General features: G+C 45.3%; 1 protein-coding gene across 1 annotated transcript in view; it reads left to right on the top strand.

The window, feature by feature from the left end:
- Positions 1–9,014: 9,014 nt before the first annotated feature.
- LOC142803982 (lysosomal alpha-mannosidase-like) overlaps positions 9,015–26,139 on the top strand; it is a 105,360-nt gene continuing 88,235 nt past the window's right edge. The window contains exons 1-2 of the mRNA XM_075890382.1: positions 9,015–9,260; positions 13,040–13,142. Coding sequence (XP_075746497.1) covers positions 9,156–9,260; positions 13,040–13,142 — 208 coding nt within the window. The 5' untranslated portion in view covers positions 9,015–9,155. The remainder of the gene's footprint in view (positions 9,261–13,039; positions 13,143–26,139) is intronic.

The raw sequence follows: 26,139 nt of genomic DNA on the forward strand, positions 1-26,139 counted from the left end.
TATCTATCTATCTATCTATCTATCTATCCAGCCACCTACGTCTGGGTGTTTTCGTGATCCCCCCCCCCCCCCTTTGATTTGGGGTACACCAAAATTAGTATGGAAGGGTAAGATGTTTTGAAAAATGTTACTTACTGATCATGGCATAAACAGTATCACAATCCCGTGGCGTACGTCGTGAAACTCTTTCCGCCAGACGCGTGACACATACCCGGGTGCTAGCGTGCGCCACGGATATGTGGGTATGTGCCACAGGTGATTGGCAGTTTGTATCTACTGAGGAACGAGGAGAACAGACATAAGTAATTTTGACACGTGAGCGCTAAGAAAAAGCCGACACCAACAGTGTTGTGCAGAGGAATGCTAAGAATATGTGTCAGGGTCTCAGTGTAAATCAAACCCCGCCCCGCTGCGGTGGTCTAGTGGCTAAGGTACTCGGCTACTGACCCGCAGGTCGCGGGTTCGAATCCCGGCTGCGGCGGCTGCATTTCCGATGGAGGCGGAAATGTTGTAGGCCCGTGTGCTCAGATTTGGGTGGACGTTAAAGATCACCAGGTGGTCGAAATTTCCGGAGCCCTCCACTACGGCGTCTCTCATAATCATATGGTGGTTTTGGGACGTTAAACCCCACATATCAATCAAATCAATTACAAATCAAATCCCGGCATTCTACATGGCAGTCAAGCCAGGTTTCAGAAATGCTTTTCAAGTTAACCTTAATATTCGTCAAACGTCAATTTAGCTGCAATGCTGGATATATGAAATTTTGTAAACATTTCGCATGTGCTCCTGTGATACAGCCGACACGTTGGTTTGACGTTAATTTTAGCTAGGCGCCATCCACTGAATTTGATTTCTGTAGCAGTGTCCACGGCTACCATTCTTGTGAGCACCAGAGCTTTATATCAATGTACTGATTCTTGTGTTGAATATATCAATGTTGCTATTGACATTGTTACGCTATTGTAAACAACTTGTCATCAAACCATATACAGCTGTTTAACATGCGGGGGTGCTGACACCCCCCCCCCCTGTAAAGTTGTCTGCGCCGCGTGGCGCACGTGTCTCGCCCCAAGGCTTTGTTTCGGTGGTGACCACCGCCGGGCGATAGATGGCGTGGTGTTCGCTTTGAGTACCACTGTTGGTAGAGTGGTGGCGCCAGCGGTGGCCCCGGGCGGAGGGAGGCCTTGGTGGTGGGCGAGCGTTGAGCGAGCCTCTTCTGGGCGTGGCGGCTGCCACGAACGGTTGTCTATAGCGTGGGTCCCCGGTGCTCGGCACCGTGGGCTTCGCGCCGGGGTCCCACGTGGAAAGTTAGGCGTTGGCGACGCCGCCTTGGGTATGTGTTAGGGTGTTGGGTGCGTTAGTGTGCGTTTATCATGTTATTGCGTGTTTAGTGTGTCATTTCGTTATGTTGTTTGTATGGTATCGTGTTAATTAAAATTGATGTAACATTCGGCGGACGATATCATCGTCTAAATTAGTTAAGAAATGTATGTATGTTGTGTGCTTTGTACCGACCATGTCCACTGTGTCCGTTCACTCCAAGAGCGTGGCGTGGCGAGGCGCGCGTTCGCCTCGCGGAGACCCCCCAAACGTATGTCTGTGCGTGCAATTGTGCATAACTATGGCACTATTTTTTAACCATTCGCACAATAAAAAATTACAAAACAGACACTTTTCATTTTCATGCTTCGCATAACATCGATTCTGCAAGGTACCGGGGGTCTTCCGAATTTTTTCATTTGCTTTATTAATTTGCAGTGAGCCTGTTGTTTTATATCTTCAGCGAATTAATCTATACAAACGCACGAAATGAGCAGCTGGCAAGAAGTGTAACGAAGATTTATTGGAGCTGTCGGTAGCCATCGTGAGCACGTGTCAACTGTTACCAAACATCCTAGCTTGTCGTGACGCACACGAAATCCTCGTCACGATAGCAGTGCTTTCCGCTTACTCGAGGGTTCCCGTTGGCGTCTTTCTCCATTTTAAGGTTTACCAGCCAAGATTCACGCGTTTCTATGCATTTGGCATAATGATGAACACTTACAGCAAGATCTGTCGCATACGTCTGTCACTGGGGCATGAAGAAGTACACTAACAAACTGAAACTGCTTCCAGCCCACCACGGTGGTGTAGCGGTTACAGTAATCGACTGCCGACTTGAAAGTCGTGGGTTCTATCGAAGTCGCAGTGGTTCCATATGAGTAGCCGAATTAAGGACCAGAATCCCGTATACTATATGCAATGTCAGGACACGGTAAAATTTTTTTGAATTCCTCTATTACGAGGCCTCTCATAATCTTATATTGGTTTGAGAGGTAAAATCGCAGATGGTATATTGTTATTACTATAGGCTATTTGGATGCGGCTAAATTAATTATCAATCTCTGAGAACTGAATGCCGCGCACCACGATTACACACGAACGGTGCGTTTCACAACAAACTGCGCCGTAAGGCGAGCAGGAGCATCCCATCAGGGACATCAAAACGATCACAGTGCCAGCCTCACTAACGGAAGCCTTTGTAGCCAACACTTTTATGAACATGTCAAACGCCGAAAAATGCTTGTAGCTTTTATACCAGTATCTGGCGTTTTACGTACTTAAAGACGAAAGAATTAGATGCTTAATCAAAGTGAAAAAGACCATCAACGCCAGCGGCGCCAACAAAAGCCATGCAAAGAATCTACAAGTGATGAGGCCACCCAATGACGTCACTGTGAAGCGGCCACCCTATGTCGTCATTATAAAGTTTTCCGTGATGTCACGCAGGTGTCATCAAATGATTTTGTCGCTTGGTCAATCGCAGAGGCACTGCGAAAGCACAATGCTTCTGATGAATTGGGGCAATCACTGCTAAATTCAATAACTGCAATAATTTCAATGATTTGAGAACATGTTTACATGGCGTGATCTCTCAGTGGCAGCAAATGCGTCTTGCCATAATTGAATGAAAAACTGGCGAAAAAAGAAGCATATCTGAAGGAAAACGTTGGTTAGACGAAACGTCTCCCGGTTATACGTAGCACAGACCCATTGAAGCATTCTGGTGAAAATGCAGTGTCACTCTGAAAAGCGTGTGGCTTTCGAGGACAATTGAACACCGCTCTTTTAAAACACGTCGGACCACACTGCAAAAATTTTAAAAAGCCACTTGGTTTGAGGTGCAGCTCTGTAATTTTAGTAGGATGTTCCGCTGCGTCTCTGCTGCTTATAACCGGGAGTACTTTTTTCTAACCTGCTCTTTTCATGAGATAACATTTTTGTCGCCTGTTTTTACTTAGCTTTGGCAGTGCACCTCTATCACCGACGAAAGATGGCGCTATGTTTACGTGTCCCCAAATCCTGAGTGAAGAAATGAGGCGCGTAAACTTATTAGTCACCTGTACTCTTGACCAAGGACAAACGTACTGTGACTACGTAATCGGTAAAGACTCTTTCCAATGTGTATACCTCATAATAAAAAGCATTCATTACCAGTTGTCTTACTAGTGAAGGACACAGAGCAACAACGAAAAGTTGTTTTAGGGGCGAAGCTCCTTAAGGTGCGGGTGGTTCCCTCCTTTGTTATAAATATGTAGCCAGTTCTAGTTTCTAAATTTCTCAATAGATGACGGTGTGTATATGTGTTTGGAAATAAAAACACTAGATGGCGTTAGTAGTTTTTGTATATCCCGGACGATTTCGTATAGTAGACGGACAGACGTACAGACTGTTATACACACAGAGACATATGAATGGGCGGATGGACGTACGGGCGAATCAACGCTTTTACCCACTCATCATCATTCACTCTATAGATATGCGGTTATTAATTTCTTTTATGTTCCCTTTAGCAATTTAGGTGAGCAAGTATACGTTTGTGCCGGTCTCATCAATCGTAAAATAAACGTTGCAAATCAGTGCCGTCTCCACGTCCTCTCTTCAATTCATTGGTCTTTTTGTGCGCTTTGACGTTAGCAAGTGTTACATGGCCTGTTGTTGCTGACTCCTAAAGATCATCTTCATGGCTACAACGGCCGCTTGGCTTTTTATCAATTAATACGACAGGTGTAGCGGTGACTGTGCTACTTCAACGAATTTTCGGAGAATCTCCATCACAATCCCCTTCTGCAGTTTGACATCTCCCGGCGCTGTGAATCAGGAGCATTGACGTTCTATGGTGTGCACAATAGTGGTTACCTGGCTGACAGTGCATCGTTCTTCATCCTGGAAACATGTAAATAAAAACGAAAGAGGCACACTGCGTGTTCACGTCACTGGCACTCTGCAAACGCACTCTGTAAAGTGTGTCGATCTCATATTGTGTCTTCGTGACCGTGGTCTTTTGAATTCAGGTAAGTTCGATGAAGCCGCAGTGCATCAACACGTGTGCTCGAGGGGGCCTTGTAGTTAGTGGAGGATTGCTATAGCGTCGTATTGCTATAGCGCAGCTTGGTTCAAGAAGCGAAAAAAAGGCAGCAACGAAGAAGGAGCAAAGACAGGTAACAGGATGGAAGTGATAAACTTCCAGCTGTTGTTTAGTCCGCCTCGATGGGACAATGGATAGCGGGCTCGGTTACTGATCCGAAGGTCGCAGGTTTGTTCCCGGCTGTGGCGTCTGAATTTCGCCAGAGGTGATAGGGTATAGCACCGTGTACTGTGCAAGTTTAACAACCCCAAATGATCTACATTTGCGAAGCCCTTCACTACAGTGTCCCTCATAATCATAGAGTGATTTTCGGACGCGAAACCCCAGATAATATTATTACTGTCCTACTTTTGTTTATTCGAAGACATTGCAGCACATTGCATGGCTCGCCTTAGAACACACGTGACGAGGCACACGTAACCAAAAGAACATGAACTAAACGAGTGGTGCAGCACACGCTTCATGAAAACGCACTTTAAGTCAACAATAAATAAGCAATTACAATTTACCCTAAGCTGGGTTTTCTGGCAGCGTGTGCAACGCAAATCGTTTAGTTGATTTTTTACGCGTGCAGCATAGCGTGTGCTGCTAGGCGAGCAATATAATGTCCTGTAAGGTCATGGAATAAACAAAAGTTGGAAGCTTAGTGCTCTGATACTGTTGCATGTTGTCGTCTTCACCGATATCTCTTCCTGATCGAAGTGAGCTGCGCTTTAGCAGTAAAGCATTATAATACCCCAATTTGCCCAATATACAGTACGGTGTTGGTAAGTATGCATGTCCGTCTCTGAGTGACCACAGCTGGTATAAGTGTCATTGTCGGTTTGTTCGTATCGTAATTACGATACCGGCATAGGCCTTTCGCTAGGGGAAGAAAAAGTGGCCATTTACGTCATGCTACACCACATGTCATAGTACTCACGAAATTCCACGTCCTTCGTATCATACATGCGATTCATTATAATCATTACTGTACATTTCTCATGCATGCACGCCGACTTCGGTATAATGGCGCAACGCTACCTAGTGTGACGATTGTTATAGCGGGAGATCAAAACGACTACAAAGGGACAAGAATAAGGCAGCGCTCGTCGTCTTGTCCCATCGTCGTCGTTCTGATCTCGCGCTATAACAGTCGTCGTGTCACACCAACTAACCCAAACCGCCACGCTTTCAAGTTACATTGCTAGCCGACAGTTAACCAACGATTGTATATGACAGCTTACACCACAAACGCTAAAAAAATGGAACAACTTACCGTCCCTATGGGCTGAAGTGATAGAGTCTTATTTCAACCAGCAACAAGTAACCTGATTCTCCGGGGGGTATTTAGTAGCTATACAGCTTTGTTTCTATTCCTGCTTTCCAGATAGATCTTATTTATATTGTCGTGTACGTGTGTAATTACTTATACGTGTGTGCATTTGTCACTGTTTTTTTTTTCAAGCAGTGAGTCATGACAAATGAAAGCTTGTCCTTGCGAAGCCAACCTTAGAAGACTCCCACAGTAGCCCCAAGGTGCCTGGCAAAAATAGCAAGATAGGTTGCATATTTACAGCCTGTACGACACCACAAAAAATATTAATAAAAAGATGCACGAGACACACAGAGCGATAGATGCTGACAAATGAAGTTTATTGCAACAAGTGAGTGCCTTTTATAGCCACTGTATACATGAAAAAGAAACGCATAGGCAACATGCGTGGCGAGCAATTAGTGCCGCCGGAAAACTAGAACCGCTTCACATTTTACAAGTGGAGTATGTGATAATATTTTCGGTGGCAGTGCTACAAAGAGGGTGCGCTTATGCATCAGTTCAGCTATCCTGTAGTCTTATGTGCCTCCTGTATTTTTCTACTTAAGGCAACATAAAGTTTTTCTTCTACATTGCAATCTGTGTGCATCGGTTCACAAGGTTCCTTGTCATCATCTTTCTTCAGGAAATCACTGCAGTGTTTGGCCACATGGTCAGTAAATACGCTCATTATATATGCTAACGACTGAGCTATCGCTCACTGATTAGGACACTCGGCTGCCCAATCCACACTGTCGCGGTGTCGTGGTTTCGAATGCTTGCTAAGCCGTGTGTGGAATTCGTACTGGAGATAGGGCTTAGGGCTTTTCCAGAAGGGTTGTAGCCCGGGGAGTGGGGGGGGGCTGATTTTATGATTTTATTTTTTTTTCATTTGTTTTCATTCTGCTTGCGTATATATACATAGACACGCACAAACAGACGAACTCAAATAAACAAAATATTATTGAATCCCCCCCTTGCTTTCCGAAAAAAAAAATTCTGCCTATGCCTTGCTTCCCAGTATACTGCTTTAAAAATAAACGTTTAATAGTGCTCACAAAATGCGAAGCATTACTTACCGAACCAAAGGCAAAACGAATAACAAAAAAGCCCCGATATTTCCACCGGTATTAACTTGACAAGTCATTGAATGGATAAGAATAATTTCCAACCTCTGGACACATGAAAGATAGCTTTTGCTTTTCGCATTTATGCGCAGGTAATTAGCAAAGGACCATTTCAGCACAGCTGACCATATGCTTGGAGCTTTAGCAATAATGTCATATAAATTTTGTCCAGAAACAAAAAGCCAGATGCCATCCACGAGGAGCAAAAATGAGAAAGCGTTGTTTATGTTAACACTATTATTCATGCAGATGCTCAAGAGCATTGGCCCTAAGCTGTTTCCTTGAGACACACCTCATGAATTATTTTTAAAAAGACACAAACAGTTAGTGTCTCAAACACACTTCTGTTTACGCCCCTCTCAGACTGGTTTCCTCTCAGCCAGATATGAACGAAATTGTGAAATAGCTACTTCAGATCCTATATAGCTGCCTAGCTTCCCGAATGAAATGCGATAAATTAGAGTATCATAGGGTATCACAGGCTTTGTCATCGCCACCTAAAGCATGCAGCTTGTTATTTTGCCCTTTGCTTTTTTTCATATAAGGTATTTCTGAGGGAACTACGCAGTCAGTGTAGATTTATAACGCTGAAAATGCCAATTTTTTTAAGTATGCTGCATTTTTTTGGGAAACTTCAAGCATTTATCGAATGGCTCAGTCAAATATATGCTTACACTAAGACAATTTTCCCAGTTTCTCCACCAAACAGCGCTCATGGAGCAAAAAGTGTCTGTGCTGTTTTCTTTGACTTCTGTGGCTATTTCTTACAGGTTCGCATATTGTCCACATTGTTGTTTGAATGCTTATTTGCAACGCAGGATATGCGAACGCATCTAAACGGTTAATTCTTCACACGCTACTTCCTGCATGCACACAATTGCCCATATTTCGTGTGTCCGTTACATGCACACCACCACGAAAGGCGCGCATAACTGACTATTTGTTAGAGTGAAAAAGCGTATGCGTTAAGAGCTTTGGTTACGCTTTGTCTAATGACGAAAACATAAAATTCAATGCTCCCATATTCGACTGGGCTAAGTTTTGAGCGCTCACATCTTTGTGGAGGAGCGATTGGCAGTTAATTTGTTAATTGTGTCACCTCTTTATATGAATCACCGCCGTGGTGACTCAGGTCACGGGATGGAATCCCTGCTACGGCGGCCACATTTTGACGGTGGAGAATTGCTGGGGGCCCGTGTACCTGTATTTAGGCTTACCCTAAACAACATCAAATGGTCAATATTTCTGGACAATTCTACAACAATGTCCCTCATAGTCGTATCGTGGTTTTCCAACAATTATAATTATTATATTATCACCCAAATGTAGCTGATACGATCATTTCAATAATTATAACTATTACTTTTATGTCGGTCTGATATCGTCTCCCTTTACTGGCTTGTTTACTCTGTAAAGCCACTAAAGAAGCTAATATGGCATGAATGAACAAGAATAGACTAGAATTACTCCACCTTGGAGCCCTCTTCCACCCCCTCCTTCTCGCTGGTGTACGGTAGCGTTCCTGTCACTTCTCCAATGCATAGTTAAGCACGTACACGACCGCAGCGACTGGCCTTCCCCTGTCTGGCCTCGAAGGCAGCGTCGACTGACGTCACATGTGTATATCTCGAGTGGAGCACGCGCCTTAGTTCTATGTTTACCGTACAGAAAAACAATGAAGACACATCCGGTATTACGGTGAATGCCCGTATAACGCCCCCTCCTTTCCCCTCTCTATCCTCGGAGTTGCCTGTCAGTCGCCGGCGCTTATTTGATCGCCGCGCGAGACATCTCAATTTTATTTTCACCCGGTCCCTTAAAGAACGGTGCGTGCTTTCCACGCTTCGTAAGTGGTCCGTGTGGTACTCTGTATGTATCAGGCAACCTGACGCAAACGGTGTCTGATAACAGCGGCATATCACCGAGCCAGAGACATCGATGAAATCACAGCCTCCCTCTCTGCTCACTCCCAATCTCTCACCGCTCTCTATGACAGAGCACGTGTAGCTGTCCAGACGCCCATTCCTTATCGCCAGGATTAGATAAATGAGCTAGTAACGTGATCACACGCTGGTGGTCTTGCGCTATTCTCCCGTTGCTGCTTAGTTGCTGCTGTGCTCGAATACGCTCGCTGCTTGACAGCACGTGGTGCTTTGCAGGGTCTGCTGCTTCTTGATTCTGTCTCTTTCTTCCTCGTTCTCCAACGAGGACCTCTGCAGGCCCTCACATTTCACTGCTGGCAACCACAGGAAGCGCGGAAAGACGTTCAAGTTCCTGATGTGTGCTCGTTTTGTTTGACGACGCCGAGAACAGAGGGTCTACCATGAAGATTGGCATGCACTCCATCACGCTGGCAGTGGCCTTCTCTGTCACATTCGTGTCTTCGGCACCTTCCGTGAGACAAGGGCATGAGAAATGTGGATACGAAGTGAGTACATGTAATTGTTGCGCATCTCTATACGGAAGCAGCTGTTTGGGTTGAAGGTTGTAGGGACTGCTGATGAGGCACTCTAATAATAAATACGAAGCATTGCTTAATCAACCAAAGGCACATTGATCATTTATATTAATATATATTATCGTCTGCGTCTAGTTGTTCTTGTGGTCGCCTACGTAACTCAGTGTATACCAGGTTTCACACAAGAAGGCATGACTGTACGTTTAACATGCGCGACACGTCCCAATGTGAATAACGTCACAAGCCTGTCATATCGTGAAACCCTTTCCTTGTTTCACGCGTAGTGCTACTGCCATACCAAGGTCGGCTATAAGGTGGTATGGGACATAGGTGATTCACAGTTGGTGTCATGGGTGAAATAGCTTGAACACAATAGTAATTTTCGCGCGAGAATGTTAAAGAGCCTGCGCCACACGAAATCCGGTGTTGGTGTCGTTGTCAGCGGGTGAAAAATCTCAAAGGGTACTTACCATAAACTCCAAGATTCCAGTCGAAATTGAACCCAGGCATTCTGTGTGTCAGTCATGTATTCTGCCATAAAGTGATGCTATATCTTGGAATGGCTATGAATAAAGTCACTATGCAGGCTGCATGTCTCGCCAACATCGATTCCGGTAGAAGTGGTAGCAATGTTAGCTATCCGCGTTTCTGGTCATGCAATCGACATTACATGTCTGCCATTATGACTAACCAAGCTAAAACTAAGCATTGTTGTATTCCGGAGGAATACGATAACACTACGCATAACTGACATCCCGTAACTCGCCGGGGAGTGGACACTGCCAAAGCGTAACCTTGGACTATTAAGCTACTTTTCAAGTTCGCGTGCATAATAAACCAACGACGTGCCCTCCATATCGATGTTTTTCCACGTCGTATGGCTTGGCTAAAAGGTAAAAAGAGAATAAAAATAAAGCATGGAGAGCTAGTCGCTGGCTCCTTCTTATGAAACTGCCACCCACCACAAGTAAGTGGGAGCCAACAGAAGTCCTAAATGTTTAATACTTACAGTATTATTACATTATTATTATTATTATTATTATTATTATTATTATTATTATTATTATTATTATTATTATTATTATTATTATTATTATTATTATTATTATTATTATTATTATGTCAGATAAGTGCAGGGAAAAGTTGTGACAGTGTGGAGTCAGTCGATGGCTTCCGCAGCTTTCGTATGCAGTTCAGGTCCAGCACTATATGAAAGAGTTTTTTTTTCTTCTGTTGCCACAGGTCACATTGTACTATTGTAATAATCTGTTGTAATTTTACGAAATGTTTTTGCAGCTTCTTCAGATGGAAGGTAATATAGAGTAGTTATCGCAACGATAGTGTGAAGCTACTTTACAAACACAACAAGCATACTTGCCATAGAAAACAAACAACTAAAACATTGACCTTTAACCGCTGTTATGAAAGGAAAGAAAGTGGACAGGTGGAAAATGGCCAGAGGGAGATGGAGGCGAAGGGGTAGGCTACGAGTGTGTGGAAGTGAAGTCTATTGCAAAATAAATACCACTGGAATTGAATGCAAATACTTAGGGTGAATACAAATAACTTGCCACAAAATTTACGCAAAAGTGTTGGGGACGTTCAAAAACCTTACACCGTGCATTTTTCAGCTTGTATGTGTGCACACACACGCACACACAAACAAACACAGAGCATTCGGACAAGTACGTTCCCCAGCACGCACACCAACCCCTCCCTCCTCCCCCTAGCTAGGCACTGGTGTACCATGCATTTTCTGTCTCCATGCCTTCTCTTTTACCATATTATTCCCCTCTCTTCTTGCGGGGTAGCAAATTTTACATTGTCACTTAGACCTAAGAAAATTTATTGAATTGAGTTCTACTAGAGTGACATACATAGCCATTCAAATCTGAGAAACGATCTCTCTCTTTCCCTCTCTCTATGTCAGGTCACACGCCTCGAACACCGGGAGCAAGTTCAAAAACAAAGCCTGTCGGCATGCTCTCACTGGTGCTGAAGAGTAGTCTTACTACAAACTTTTCGTTCTCACTTGCTGCTTGCTATTGCCTGCCAATTTATGAGTGACATTGCAATAGGCTGGCGATGTGTCTTTCGGTTCGTTCCCAGCATGTATTCGTGTCAGAGTGTTTCTGAACAGCGAAGCCTTGAAGCAGAATTACGCGATGCTTTTTGCGCAGCGACTTGGAAAGGCGCAGTGAGACTTCTTGGGCAAGTTGGTGTGACTTAGGAAAATTTACTTGCAGCGATAAAACAAAACACGCAGCGAAAAACACACAAACTTATAGAGCGCCAGGGGGTGCTATGTGCATCTCACCGGGTCCGTTGTTCTTGTGCTGAAAGTCCTGTTCACTCTGAAAGACATCTGCGGGTGGTGGCAATGTAGACAAGGGTAGTATAGGAGTGCTGCCAGTAGTGCACCAGCGTTCTACGTTGTAAACATACTCTAACCTCCCTGTCCTCCCTCTTTCAATCCTCCTCCTTCTATGACATTAGTAATACGAAAAAGTTATTTTGCATCACTTAACTATCAAGTCGCAATACCGAAAGCGCTACTTTCGCAGCGATAAGGGGTTTGGTAAAGCACGATACGTTCAAAAAGGAAATTAGGTGGCGCACTCCTTGAGACTTCCGCATCAACTCGTCATGAACACACACACACACACACACACACACACACGCACACACGCACGCACGCGCGCGCACACGCGCGCACACACACACACATACATACACGCGCACACACACACTCACATACATACACACACACATGCACGTACACACACGCACACACACACACACATACACATACACATACACACACACACAGAAAGGAAGGAAGGACCACGAATACGCAGCGATTTGGTTGGCCCGCGTGCAGGTGCGCTGCCGTTTAATCATGAAGTATAACAAACCAGCGAAAGTTTCAGTTTTTGTGACGTCACCTGCCTTGATGATGTTCACTAGTTCTTACATAATTCCTCCTTACTGGTGAAAATTTATTGAATTGAGTTCTACTAGAGTGACATTCATAGTCATTCAAATCTGAGAAACGATTTTTCTATGCAAATACGAAAGAAGACCGTGAAACCTTGTTGTGAAGCCGCAGTTCACATGGCGCTATTTCGGCCAGAAATACAAGATTCTCTCTGAAGTAAAGAACCCATGATTGCGAAATTCAATGTCGACCAAAACGTGCGGCGCTTAGGATACGTCAGCAGAAGCCATACGGACGCAGCCTGCCAGGCATTCGCGATGGGAGGCTGCGTCCGTACGGCAGCGGCGGACGCGCAACTAAATCTGGCTAATGATGTAAGAAGTGTTGACGCCTAAACCGTCGACGCTGATTCTCGATCCCCACTTACATTTTGACCTTTACTGCGTTATGGAGTGCGATATGCACTTCACAACGTTTACTCCGGAAGTTTGAGGCTTTCATTCCAATATGAAACCATTGAATATGTAAAATGTTATGCACGTGTAGAAGGGTACCTGTGTGAATATTTACGTAATCTTCCTGTTTCTTACCCAATTACTTCGAAATCAGAGCCTTTCATAAGCGCCATTACAGCGACAGTATGCGTGCTCATATATATACGAGATGTTTCGTCGTACAATTGTGTGCTCTCATGAGTGACTACGCCAATTTGTACCGACCTACTTTATTCTTGTCAACCTTGCGGAACAAGGTGCGCCTTTCATGGTTCACATCTCGAAGAGCTTACGCGTGTATACATTTCACTTCACAGAGCTGTCCAAAAGCGAGGCCGGGCATGTTGAACGTCCACTTGCTGGCCCACACACACATGGACCTCGGGTGGCTTAAGACAGTCGACCAGTATTTCTACGGAAGTAAGTGCACCTTCGTAATCAGCCTTGCTATGCGGTTTTCTGTTAATCAGCGCATGTTTGAGAACGCTTTCTAGAATTATCAACACTCTAAAGGTCTTGGAAGCTGGGGGTTGTGTGTGTATGCGTGTGTGTCTGTGTCAGGGAGAAAGAGAGAGAGATGTTGTTTACATCATGTTTCCCAGCTGCAGCGTTGCTCGGTTGCTGAACCGAACCACATGGATTCAGTCCTAATCATGACGGTCACATTGCGATGGAGACGAGGGCTACTAACCAAGAAATAGACCTTTACAAGAGAGAGCTAAAGCAGCAAGGTCTAGAACCACCCCAAAGAACGGCTACACTGTGCTCTATGTGTCATTAAAACTTATGGTTCTTGCTACAGCTTTTCATCTAATTCTTTTTGTGGGAAATATACGATACCAAAGTGTAAATATGTTTATCACAGGAGAAATGCCGTCAACAAGACAGACTAATTACGCTGCACTTACAAAAGTGGTCTTGCTGAAGATTAAGCATGGAAACCTACAGAGGCTGCATCTCAAACACTTCATAGTCTTTCTCGTGGCAGCCGAATTACATTTAAACATGTACCCATGTACTTGGGTGGCGTTGTACTACTTATCACCACATGCGTTTGCGCTGGGCAGTCATGTGTAATATCTTTGAAGTGGCTAGTTATTCTGTATATGTTACATGGAGCTTAAACAGATATGCGTGCTTGTGAGCGTAATAGTATTAGTTGTACCTATGCGTTTCTATACAAATCATGTCCACAGTACACGATTTAGCAACCTGGATACCTTCACTGCCATGCACTGATATAATCAAAAAACGCGTGTGGTGCAGTACTCCTCGCTAAGAAATGAAGTAGTGTGCTATGCTTTCTTTCATAATGCGAGCACAATTTCATAATTCAAGCACAGGAAAGCACCATTTCTGACTTACGTATTCAGCTAAACAGAAGCGAGAGATAAAGAATTGGTAACATGAGTTGTACGCTGCTAACTGAAAGTCGCCTACATTTGCGCATCACAACAAACACTTAGTAACGCAGTATCTGACAGCTAAGCGAAAACATTGCGGAATCAGAGACTTAAGTTATTCTGTTTCTTTTAGATGCGGTGAAACACACGCTCGATTAATGAACGGAATACGTAATTGCTAATTTATTACAACGAACGTACTAGTGAAATCTGCTCCTTAGGTCCTTCTTTAAACACACAGCAACACAGGTGAGAGCCCTTTTAGGCAACCAGCGTCAGCATTCTGCAGCATGCACTTCAAACCCACCATGACAAGAATGTTTGTAGATCATAGCTGATTGATAACGACCACACGCAGCCGCGAAGCACTCAAGAAAACCGCAGCTGACTCGCACTTATCTCGGAATGGAGTGATCTCTTTTCAAAGGGGTTGTCGTTAAATACGCAACAAAACGCGCGCCCAAAACTGTCTAAAGCTGCTTTGTACATTTTTGATATTTTTATTCAGTAATATTTATCATTTTTTGATCAACTACGGAATAATTATTTATCTATTTTCGAGTCACTGAAACCTAGATACTGTGCTTCGCCGTTACGTTTGTCACATTCCGTTCAATATACAGCGCTTGTCAATAGGGGCTATCGATTACTCAAACACATAATACTTGTTGTAGTCAGAATACTATTCAATTTGTTCTGTGGACGTTGTCGGTGAGCCATAACACTGAGGTATTTACTGACGCTCTTGTTTAGGCTAGGCCAGTTAGAAAAGGTATGCTTGCGCCATGAAATATGAAGTTGTTTTGTACTTTTTTTTTCTCAGCCATTGATTATCTTGCCTTTCTGGCAGAGGAGCGCCGTGGGAGCACATACTTTATTGCTCAGCCTACATGTGTGTTTGCAAGCTGTGCTAGTTCTCGCAGGGCAGGTAACGTTCGCGAAAGGTCGGAAAAGGGCATGACTCTGGCGGAGTGGGGACGAAATAAAGCACGCGACTGCAGCGGATCCATTGTTCTTTTCACGCAGTGCTCTCACGTCGGATAAGTGGTAGAAGATTACAACACATCCAGAGGAATCCAGCTTGTATCACATAATCGCTGAGACCTCTCAAAAGACACAACGTACACAATAGCAGACGAAAAGTAGCCAAGCCTTGACAGGGTGTTTGAAGCAGATTCCTGTGACTGCAAATATAGCGACGTATATTTCTTAGCAATCATTGAAAATTCTTTTGCCTAGAAAAAACATTTGTCGGTCTGAATGCATCTTGCAACATCCCCTTCCCCCGAAATAGAGGAGTCTACGTGCTACATGAAACATGTTTGGCAGTTGTTACAGTTGAGGATATTTATTGCGAAGCATTTTTTAGCAAACTTCGGCTACTTTGAACGTATCTATCTATCTATCATCTATCTATTTATCTATAGCCGCTTAGGTTTGGGTGCTCTCGTGGTGACTACCTTAACTTGGCGTGAACCAAAATTAGCACAGGAAGGTAAGATAATTCGGCGAATATTACGCGCTGGTCAAGACATGACTAAAGTCAAAATCCCATCGCGCACGTCGTCAAACACTTTCCACCAGACAGTAGCACATACCAACGGGCGGATATGTGCCGCTGGTATGCGGGTATGCGCCACAAGTGATTGACACTTAGTATCTAACCAAGAACGACGACAACACTCATGGGCAGTTTTCACGCGCGAGCATCAAGAAATAGCCGACATCGGTAGACACTGTCAGGGTCCCAGCTGGAATCGAACCCAAGCATTTTGCGTGGCATTGAAGCATTTTACCACAGAGCTACGCCAGGTCTCGGAACTAGTTTTTAAAGAGACGCTGATCTCCGTGAAACATCAATAGAGGTTGCAGTGCTGCGTACCCTATTTTAGAAACATTACAAACTGTTACACAAGGTAAGGTAACTGTTGTGTTCCAAGCACCCCTGTGTCACGAGCGAGTCTGCGAAGGACCGGTTGCTGAAACTGCTTCCAGATGTTGACTCCTCCCCTTCCCCCGCTCGGCGCAAACGAGCCACCGTCGTTTCCTTCCCCCGGCAGTTCGGCCACCGCCTCCATCCGAATAGGAGTAAACTTGTTTTTAACCGTTCGAGGCTGTCTGAGCTTTTTGGACTACCGCGACTAGTTTTTAAATAAACGCTGATCTCCGTGAAACGTCAATAGAGGTTGCAGTGCTGCGTACCATATTTTAGAAACATTACAAATTGTTACACAAGGTAAGGTAACTTAATGTGGGGTTTTTAATGGGCCCTGAGTCCGCGATCACAGTATAATGATGATGATCTCCACCGCCATGGCTCGTACCCACTAAGGGGGATCGCAATGAAGGCAACGTCGTCTGCCTTATCCGCGCTTCCCTGGTTTTTCCTGGTAGTGATACCCCGTATCATTATGTATTCCTTTGATGCAGCCGCCACGTCGGGTTAAGGTAATTGTGGTTAGCTGCCATGCGCTGAAATAGATTCATACAGTAGTGCTGGGGCCAGCATCTTCGCGAGCATCAGCGCTTCATATCACCTTCTGGTGCTGGTGATACACATGTTCCCGTTGGCATCCTTGCGCAAGTGCAAACAACTGGTTATATAAACGTTTGCAACTCTTTTGTGCGGGCAACACTTGCACATATATATAGCGTCATTTCATGAAGTGTCGCTCAATAAAAAACATGCAACACGGTCACTTTCCCTCCACACTCTCCGCATAACGTCAATTCCCAGATACGTGGGATACGAATTTCTTTTCACTTTGATATGGTTAGCGTTTTTTTTCTTTATGTCTTCCGTTTATTTCAACAAATACTTAGAGTGCCGTCAACTGTGGGCGTGCACACAAAACTAAGGGGACGTCCGCAGTTTGTCTTTCTACTAAGTCTTTCTGCGCTGCATTCTCACAGTTAGGACGTCAGTGAAGATCGGTACGGAGGGCGGTCGGGTTACGTGACACTTCGTCCCCTTCCTCACCCACTGCGCGTGCCTACGCTCCGTGAACAATAATTGAACGCTATCCTTACTCGCAAGATGCCCTATGGCGGCTTATATAAGGTGTTCCAGCTATCTAGCTCGAAAGTATTCTTCAAAAAGATGCGTTAGGAAAAGAAAACCTTGTATCCATTGTTTCCCTTACATTGGAATACACATTCGCGCCTGTTTCATAATAAACTCGCTCATACTCTGCGAATTCCTATTGTCCAGTTGTACAAATTAGATACATCTCCACCGGTAGTGAATGGAAGGAGGCTAAAGATACTATGACTGTATATTCCAGCTGGTCGGTGAATAGTTGCACACCACAACGAACAATTTATCCTGTTCGTGTTTTAATATGCTAAGTTTTTATTAACAATTGTTAATATATATATATATATATATAGATATATATAAAGTAAGGGAAAGAAGTGTACACCTGAGGGCTCGTTTTTCCATGTTTTAACACAATAATAATGAGATATAACAGACAGTAATACCAGGGAATGTACAGGGGAAGTTATTAGAACCAATGGAATGTAAATAGGAACACAGAAAAGTGGATGAAAAAATAACCAGCCGTGAGCAGGAAACGATCCTACGACCTTCGAATAACGCGTTCGATGCTCTAACCACGGAGATACCACAGCGGCCTTCCCTCCATCCACTTTTTTGGGTTTATATGTGAATTTAGAAGTAGGAGTGACAGTCAGTGCCATCTATAAGCCAAGCGACGAGTGTGAAAACACTCTTTTATGCGCATGTTTGGCGTCACGTATCACGTGAACTTATTATGAGCGGGCAGCTGATTAATAGTCCTTCGTATACAACCTAAAGACACCAAGTCTGCCAGTATGAGACCCTCGTTTAATGAATTGATTGATTTGTGGGGTTTAACGTCCCAAAACCACCTTATGATTATGAGAGACGCCGTAGTGGAGGGCTCCGGAAATTTTGACCACCTGGGGTTCTTTAACGTGCACCCAAATCTGAGCACACGGGCCTACAACATTTCCGCCTCCATCGGAAATGCAGCCGCCACAGCCGGGATTTGAACCGGCGACCTGCGGGTCAGCAGCCGAGTACCTTAGCCACTAGACCACCGCGGCGGGGTCTCGTTTAATGAAATAAGGGAAGGAAGTGTATACCTAAGGGCTCGTTCTTCCGTGTTTTAACACAATATTAATGAGATCTAACAGACAGTAATGTCAAGGAATGTACAGGGGAAGTTATTAGAACCAATGGAATGTAAATATGAAGAAAGAAAAGTGGATGAAAAAATAACCAGCCGTGAGCAGCCGTGCTCACGGCTGGTTATTTTTTCATCCAATTGTCCTTCTATTTATTTACATTCCATTGGTTCTAATAACTTCCCCTGTACATTCCTTGGCATTACTGTCTATTAGATCTCATATATGTGACGCAATGATGAATGGGTGACGTGGCCTGGCTCATACCCCATGTTTATTCCATTCTGACTTCTTCCTTCTCTGCCTCTACCAATCATCGCTTCATACGTCACACGATTCCCCCTCCCCCGAAAGATGGCACTGGTTACAAACTATAACAATATAAAGAAGTGAATGAACAAAACAATGCCCAAATTCACAGTTTCACGTCCAGACGGAGTTCCACAATCTCACTAAATCTTCAAGGCCGATTGAGCAGTCCGATGAATTTTATGACAACTCTGGTGGGCGAGGTTGACTATTGCGTTCTGGCCAACAGAAGCACGTCTTGAACGTAGAAATTACTGATGACACAGCGATTCTTGTCATGAATGAACAAGGGTCGAAGTACTTGTAGCATTTGAGAGTCGGATGTCGTAGGCACGAAGTTCTCCGTCGTAGACGCTGCTTTCTGTGTCGTGGCTGAGACATAACGAGTGCTTGCAGCCTGCATGTGCGAGAACCGAAGCTGATGGTATGATGCCTTTGTTCCTTCATTGTACACGTGGTAGCTGCACGTCTCTTTCGTAGCTTTCTGTGGTCTTCTCTCAGTTTGTTGAATCGTAGACACGGCATTGAGAACTGGTGCAGGAAACTTTGTCGACATTGCTTTCTGCAAAGATGGCTTAGGCATCGACTTTGTCAGGCTGTTCGCCTTTAGCCCTTTGCCCCTGCAGTGAGTTCTGTATCCGGCTTACTGTAAATAAAAATACTACTACTACTACTACTACTACTACTTCTTCTTCTTCTTCTTCTTTGCTTCTTTAATTGATGTTGTCTCTGATGGTCTTTCAGCCACAAGTGTACTCGTGAGGAAGTTTCACTTGATCGTTGTTCTTTTTCGAGTAGCCGTTGCAGTTCTTGGAGTTCGTAGAGTTGCCTTTGTTGAAATTGCTCGTCTTCTTGGGAAAGTTCGTCAAATGGGCATCTTTCAGGAACATGAGTCTGCTTTTTTTTAGATGGTGATGTGATCAGTAGATTGTCGGTAGTCGACACTGTACTGCTAGGCTTGTCCTGCGATGAAAGCAGCGAGACAGGCTGATGAGAACGCTCCCAAGATGGTTGTGAGTCATCCTTGATTGTAAATGCTTCTGTCAGTTGACAATGCGCCGGCGTTGGTGGATTCAAAATTCCTGCAGTGCTTTGACTCACATGTGTGTTGTCACTTGACGATGAGAGCACAACAGACATGGCTTCAGGTGGTTCTGATGGCGTATGTTTTTCTTTTTGCAGCGTAGTTAGGCTGACAATGTCTGTCGAACTACCCTGGTCGGGAACGTCAGGGTGGGGGCTGGTATTGCGAGGATTCACCAGCTCGTCACACGTAAATTCCGTCACACGCTCGAAACCGTTGGGGCCTTGTGTGTGACACGATGCATCAAGGCATTTGGGTGGTTGTGTAAAATCTGAAGTGTTGTGGTGCAGTGAGCACGTTGAAAATGCCGATTTCATTGCACTTGGGAGAGGCGGGTTTAGGTTCAGTTTTTTGGCGAAATTTTCTAGATTCCTTTCGGTATACGGACGCTTTACCTTGTCTGTTGCGACGTGCACGTTACCAGTCGGTGTTCGAATGCGTGACGTTTTTTCGGAAGAGTCATATGATGGTACAATGGTGGTATATTTTCTCTGAGATCTCGTTTGGAAAATAGGTTTACTGCGGGAAGACTTCACGTAACTGTGATGGGTCAGTTGAAAAGCCTTCCGCTGATGAGGTATGAACATGTCTTCATCGTATTCTTTGAAACGGGTAATCGTCTCTTCCCTGATCTTTTGCCATGATTCGTCGTTTTCGAATATGTGTGTCAGGTAAAACTTGAATGCCTCACCGGAGATGTAGTCAGTGAAGTTGATGATCATCTCCCGTTCCGACCAGGATGCAGCGGCGGCGTGGACCTCGAATAGGTTGAACCAGTCCTGTACGGGTCCATCGTCCGCTAATCCGGTGTACTTGGGGATGTCGAGCTCAGTCGATGGTTCTGTCATGGTGCCGGTAACTGTATGCGCCGGAGATCACCTCTTCTGCGGTCGATATTCAGTTGAGGCGTACGGCAGGTGGCTTCGTGAATGATGTGAGGTTGATGAGTGGTGGCCAGGTCTTCATCCTGTCGACTTGTGTGACGCTATGATGAATGGGTGACGTGGCCTGGCTCATACCCCATGTTTATTCCATTCTGACTTCTTCCTTCTCTGCCTCTACCAATCATCGCTTCATACGTCACACACACATATATATATATATATATATGTGTGTGTGTGTGTGTGTGTGTGTGTGTGTGTGTGTGTGTGTGTGTGAGAGAGAGAGAGATTTAACAGACAATAATGCCAAGGACTGCATAAGGGAAGTTATTAAAACCAATGTAATATAAATAGGAAGAAAGAAAAGTTGGTGAAGAAAATTACTTTGTTGAGCAGGAATCAAACTTACGACCTTCGAATAACGCGTTCGATGCGCTACCACTGAGCTATCACAGCGGCTATCCCCCCAGCCACTGTATAGTGTTTATATGTGAATTTTAACGTGGGAGTGTCAGTCAGCGCCATCTGTACCCATGGCGGCGAGTGTGGAACCTTTTTTATGAGCCTGTGTGAAGTCACGTAGCACGTGAACTTATTACAAGGTGGTAGCTGTCCAATAGTCCCTCGTATACAACTTAACGGCACCAGGTCTGCCAGAACGAGACCCGCGTTAATAAATAAGGGAGAGAAAAGTATACCTAAGGGCTCGTTTTTCCGTGTTTTGACACAATAATAATGAGATGTAACAGACAATGATGCCAAGGAATGTAAACGTATGAGTGTCTGTCAGTGCCATCTGTAGCCTACAGATGGCGCTGACTGACACTCCCATGTTTAAATTCACATTTAAAACAATAAAGTGGCTTGGGGGATAGCCGCCGTGATAGCTCAGTGGTAGAGAATCGAACGCGTTATTCGAAGATCGTAGGTTCGATTCCTGCTCACAGCAAATTATTTTTTCACCCACTTTTTTCTTCTTATTTACATTACATTGGTTCTAATAACTTCCCGTATACATTCCTTGGCATTTTTGTCTGTTAGATTGTGTCAAAATACGGAAAACACTTCTTTTTCATATATATATATATATATATATATATATATATAGATAGATATATATAATGTGATGTACTAGAAAGAGAACAAGAGACAACACCTGATCCTGGGCCAGCTGTTCTTATTCTGTCTTCTTCTTCCTCTACCTCTCCTTAGCTGCCCACGCGCCCGAGCCCCAGCGTCTGTATTCGTCTCGGCCATGACTGCGCGCGCGCGGAGCTGGCGGCAAAGTTTCTGGTGGGCGGGCTTGGCTGCATCGCGGTGGTCAGCCGGGACCACAATGCAATATGGAGCGACGGTCTGGGGGAAGCGTCTCTGGTGGACGGCACTGGCTGCCTCAAGCTGGCCGCTCTTTTGCACGCCACGATGTCTCTTGAAAAAGTGCTCTGGACTCAGGCGGCCGGCACTGGCTGCCCCGTTGTGGCCGACGCTCTCGGCTGTGCCGCGATTTGGTCCCGGTATCTGCAAAAGGCTGATCTGGAGGTCGATATACTGGCTACATCTCTGAGGTCGGCCTTGGCCACGCTGACTGGGTGCCAGAGTCTTCCACAAGTCTATCGGGAGGTAGAGACTGGCTGCATCGTTGTGGTCGGTCTCGGCTATGTAGAGACTCTCTGTGGAAAGCTGCTAAACATACACCTGACAGCGCGCTTCAGACGGGCCGCAAAATCAGCGGCAGACGTTGAACTCCGGACGAGGGTAGCCGAAAGAGTATTCCAAAAGACGCGCTGGGTACCTTGGCTTGTGTCGAGGATGGGTACGCAAATTCTGATATGCGTGGCAGAGAACATAAGGTACGGCCGGTTTTGGCATCTGCGGCAGGACATTTTGTGAAGCTGCCATCGTCTTGGCTGCTGTCTGCATCTTGAGCACCAACTTTGTCCTCATGATCTTGGTCAGTAAGACCAACAGTGGTTACCTTGGGCTCTACCAGCGCCATGACCGCAGGCGGTTCAAGCATAGGCAATGCTGGTGTCACCACTTGCCTCAGTAAAGGTGAAATTGGGGCTGGCTTCTCCAACTGAGCTGTATGAGATCTGCTATCAGCCTCTTCCACTGACATGCCGGTGTCGCGTACCGGCACGGGTACTGAGAGCAGCAGTGGCCTGTCGAACCTGCGTCTGACGTCATTCGTAGGACAGGCGGAGAAGCTTTCTGCCGCGTGGCTGGAGGGCTCCGAGGAACCTTCGAGGTGTTGCTCCACTTCAGCTCGGTATGCGAATGGGGGTGCATCGGTGAAGGGCAATGCAGCACACCCTTCATTGGAGGGTGTGCTGCATTGGAGCAACACCCTTCAAGAGGTCCGACTTCAGTAGCGGCCTCTGGCCGCAGTGAACTTGCTTCGGGTATCGACAATATGTCAAACTTCTCGTGTGGTAAGCTGCAGCGCACAACTGCATCCTCGAGGTGGAAAGCCTCAGGAGCTCTCTCCTCGATACCGGCCAGGTTGGACGGGGTGGTGGTGGAGAGCTCGTAAAGATTACGACCAAAAGCAACTATTAGCTTGCAGCTCCACTCTGCCCATGACTGCTGCTTCCAACCTTCATACCTGTGCCACGCCACTGCACCTTCCCGAAGACGGTCAATAGCCACATACCATTTTTGATTTTCTGTCCAGGCCTCGCGCATTGCTATCGCGTTGACGGTTGCCACCCAGCTGTCGGTGTCGTTCCGGACCCCGTGGAATTCCGGTAGTTCGCAGACAGCTGGTGATTGTGAGGTGGCAGGTGGCAACGCAGAGATCACCGACGCGAAGCAGTCGAGCTGGTGTGAGAGCTCGATTAGAGAAGACCGAAGCTCCCTGCGTTGCTCCGGTGTGCTTGCCTCAAAGTCGTATGAGGCAGCTACAACCAACACTGCGTTAGTGTCACACAATGCTTGCAACATTGTAGGAGCTCGCTCGGCGATCAACGCTGTCAGTTTCTTTGTCTCGGCGCGGAGCAGTGCGATGGTACGCCGCAGCTCCACGGCACTGTCGCACGAGGCTTCTGAACCGCTTTGGTTAGTGTCCGTGAAGTACGTGGTTCTAGTAATACTCACGGTGGTGACACGCACGTCCAAGGAAGCATGAACAGCGTTTCTTGGCGGCTTATGTGTTGGAAGAGTACCGGATAGGGAATGCAGGCCATGGGAAGCTTGAACAGCATTCCCAAAAGACAGGAGCCCGTGCATATTACGGCCACGAAGTGGTAGCATAGTGTCCATTGGGTGATGCCCTGGTACCACAGAGGAGGCATGGACATCGTCCACTGATGGTCCGAAGGGCTGCTGAAGCGGCGGCCGGGTTGTTGACTCCATCGCCAAAGAAGCGTGACCGGTGTTCCTGGATAGAGAAGCCCGCACTGCCGATGAACCACGAAGACACGTACCGGTGGCTTCCCGCAAAAGGTTCACTTGTCGCCTTGCGCTGACGGCAGAATCCATAGCCAAAGACACGTGGATGGCGACCCTTGTGAAATGGTCCGGTAACGTGTACTGCAGCCGCCGAGGAGGCCTTGACGCCGTCCTCAAGCAGCGCTTATCGCGGCTGTCCTGGTTGACGAAGCCGGGACGCAGGACTTCTTCTTCGTCGACTGCGTCATTGTAACGGAGAGAACAAGAAAGAACACCCGATCCTGGGCTAGCTGTTCTTATTCTGACTTCATTCTTCTCTTCCTTGCTTTAGCTATCCGCGCGCCGGAGCCCCAGTGTCTTTCATGGTCATGACAATCGGCCATGACTGCGCGCGTGCGGAGCTGGCGGCAAAGTTTCTGGTGGGCAGGCTTGGCTGCATCGTGGTGGTCAGCCTGGACCACAATGCAATATGGAGCGAAGGTCTGGGGGAAGCGTCTCTGGTGGACGGCACTAGCTGCCTCAAGCTGGTCGCTCTTTGCACGCCATGATGTCTCTTGAATGAGTTGGATGTGTTGAATGTCTCGGAGTGTTGGATGTAGCTGCCTCATACGACCTTGAGGCAAGCACACTGGAGCAACGCAGGGAGCTTCGGTCTTCTCTAATCGAGCTCTCACACCAGCTCGACAGCTTCGCGTCGATGATCCTTGCGTTTCCATCTGCCACCTCACAATATATATATATATATATATATATATATATATATATATATATATATATATATATATATATATATATATATATATATATATATATATATATATATAATGTGTGTGTGTGTGCGTGCGTGTGTGTGTGTGTAACAAAACATAACACGTATGCACTTAGATTAATTTATTGATATGTGGGGTTCAACGTCCCAAACCAACCATATTATTATGTGAGACGCTGTAGAGGAGGGCAAGTATGCGCTTAGCGGTTGAAGGGCACACTAGGAACCGGATTTCGCTATAGTATTAAACTCCTGAAGGCGAAGCTTAAAGGTCCCCCAATTTTTCATCCATTCTTGAATTCAGAAATAACCTTTTAAAAAACTCAACTTACATTTATTCACGTTCATGTGTATTTAAACGTTTTAAAAACCGACGCAAAAGTTGCTGAATCGTGTTTGTTTAAGGACGTGTTTTATCGAACACACATAATTTTGTTTGAATAAAAAAATAGCAGCTAATATGAATGTAAAATATGACTTCCGTTGTGTACATCACGATTATCAGTGTACGTCTTATTTGCACTGCGGGAAGAAAACTACTTCAAAATACCCCTTATTCGCTCTGCCCACTGAGGGCCTCCTAATTTCTTAATTATGTACCTGCTTGTGAACCATCAATGCCCATGGCCAGGTTTTTCATAACTTGGTATGCATTCCGGCACTCCAATAACCATAGTCTAACCTTCGCATTACATGACCTGTCTCGGTCATGCAATGCTATACCAATCCAATTATAAGCTTTACTGGCGAACACAAGACATTCGTTAACGTGTTCCTGCTTTTTCTTTCGTCGCCATTAAAACGATTCCCCCTGAGCCAAGCAAACATCTACAAACTTGTACGCAGAAAAGTGCATTCATGGCTCAAGCAAAATATTAGTAATGTTTTTCACAAATACTAGCGGGGAGTACAAATATTAGTGATTTGTTCGATATTGTGACTATCCTCCTATATATAGTAGAAACTGCATTTCAATTTTACTGCCGTTTTACGCCCCATATTTCGCTTCTTGTGTGTAGATTAAACTGACTGATGCCTGAATTAGAACCATCGGCAATTGGATTAAACGTAGTGGCACTTAAATTTAACTCACTGGCACACAGCCTAATTGGAGTTAGCGATTGGATTAAACATGTTGGCGCTCGGATTAAATGTTTGGCACATGGATTAAATAGCTTGATGCTCAGATTATTTCATTTGTGTGCGGATTATTTAGGCTAGCACTTAGAATAAAGTGATACGGAAAACCTTAGTCTCCCAAATATTTTAAAATTCTGCCATAATAGTGGAGATACAGGCGTTTCCTTATGAAAAAGGCCCTCGCTTGTTTCTTTCCATTCGTCACCGGATTTTGTTTTTCTGCTCCTCTCTGCTCCTGTAGGGAGGAGCCCAAGACCACGCTAAAATG

The sequence above is a fragment of the Rhipicephalus microplus genome, chromosome 3 (genome assembly GCF_043290135.1).
Source record: "Rhipicephalus microplus isolate Deutch F79 chromosome 3, USDA_Rmic, whole genome shotgun sequence".
NCBI lineage: Eukaryota > Metazoa > Arthropoda > Arachnida > Ixodida > Ixodidae > Rhipicephalus > Rhipicephalus microplus.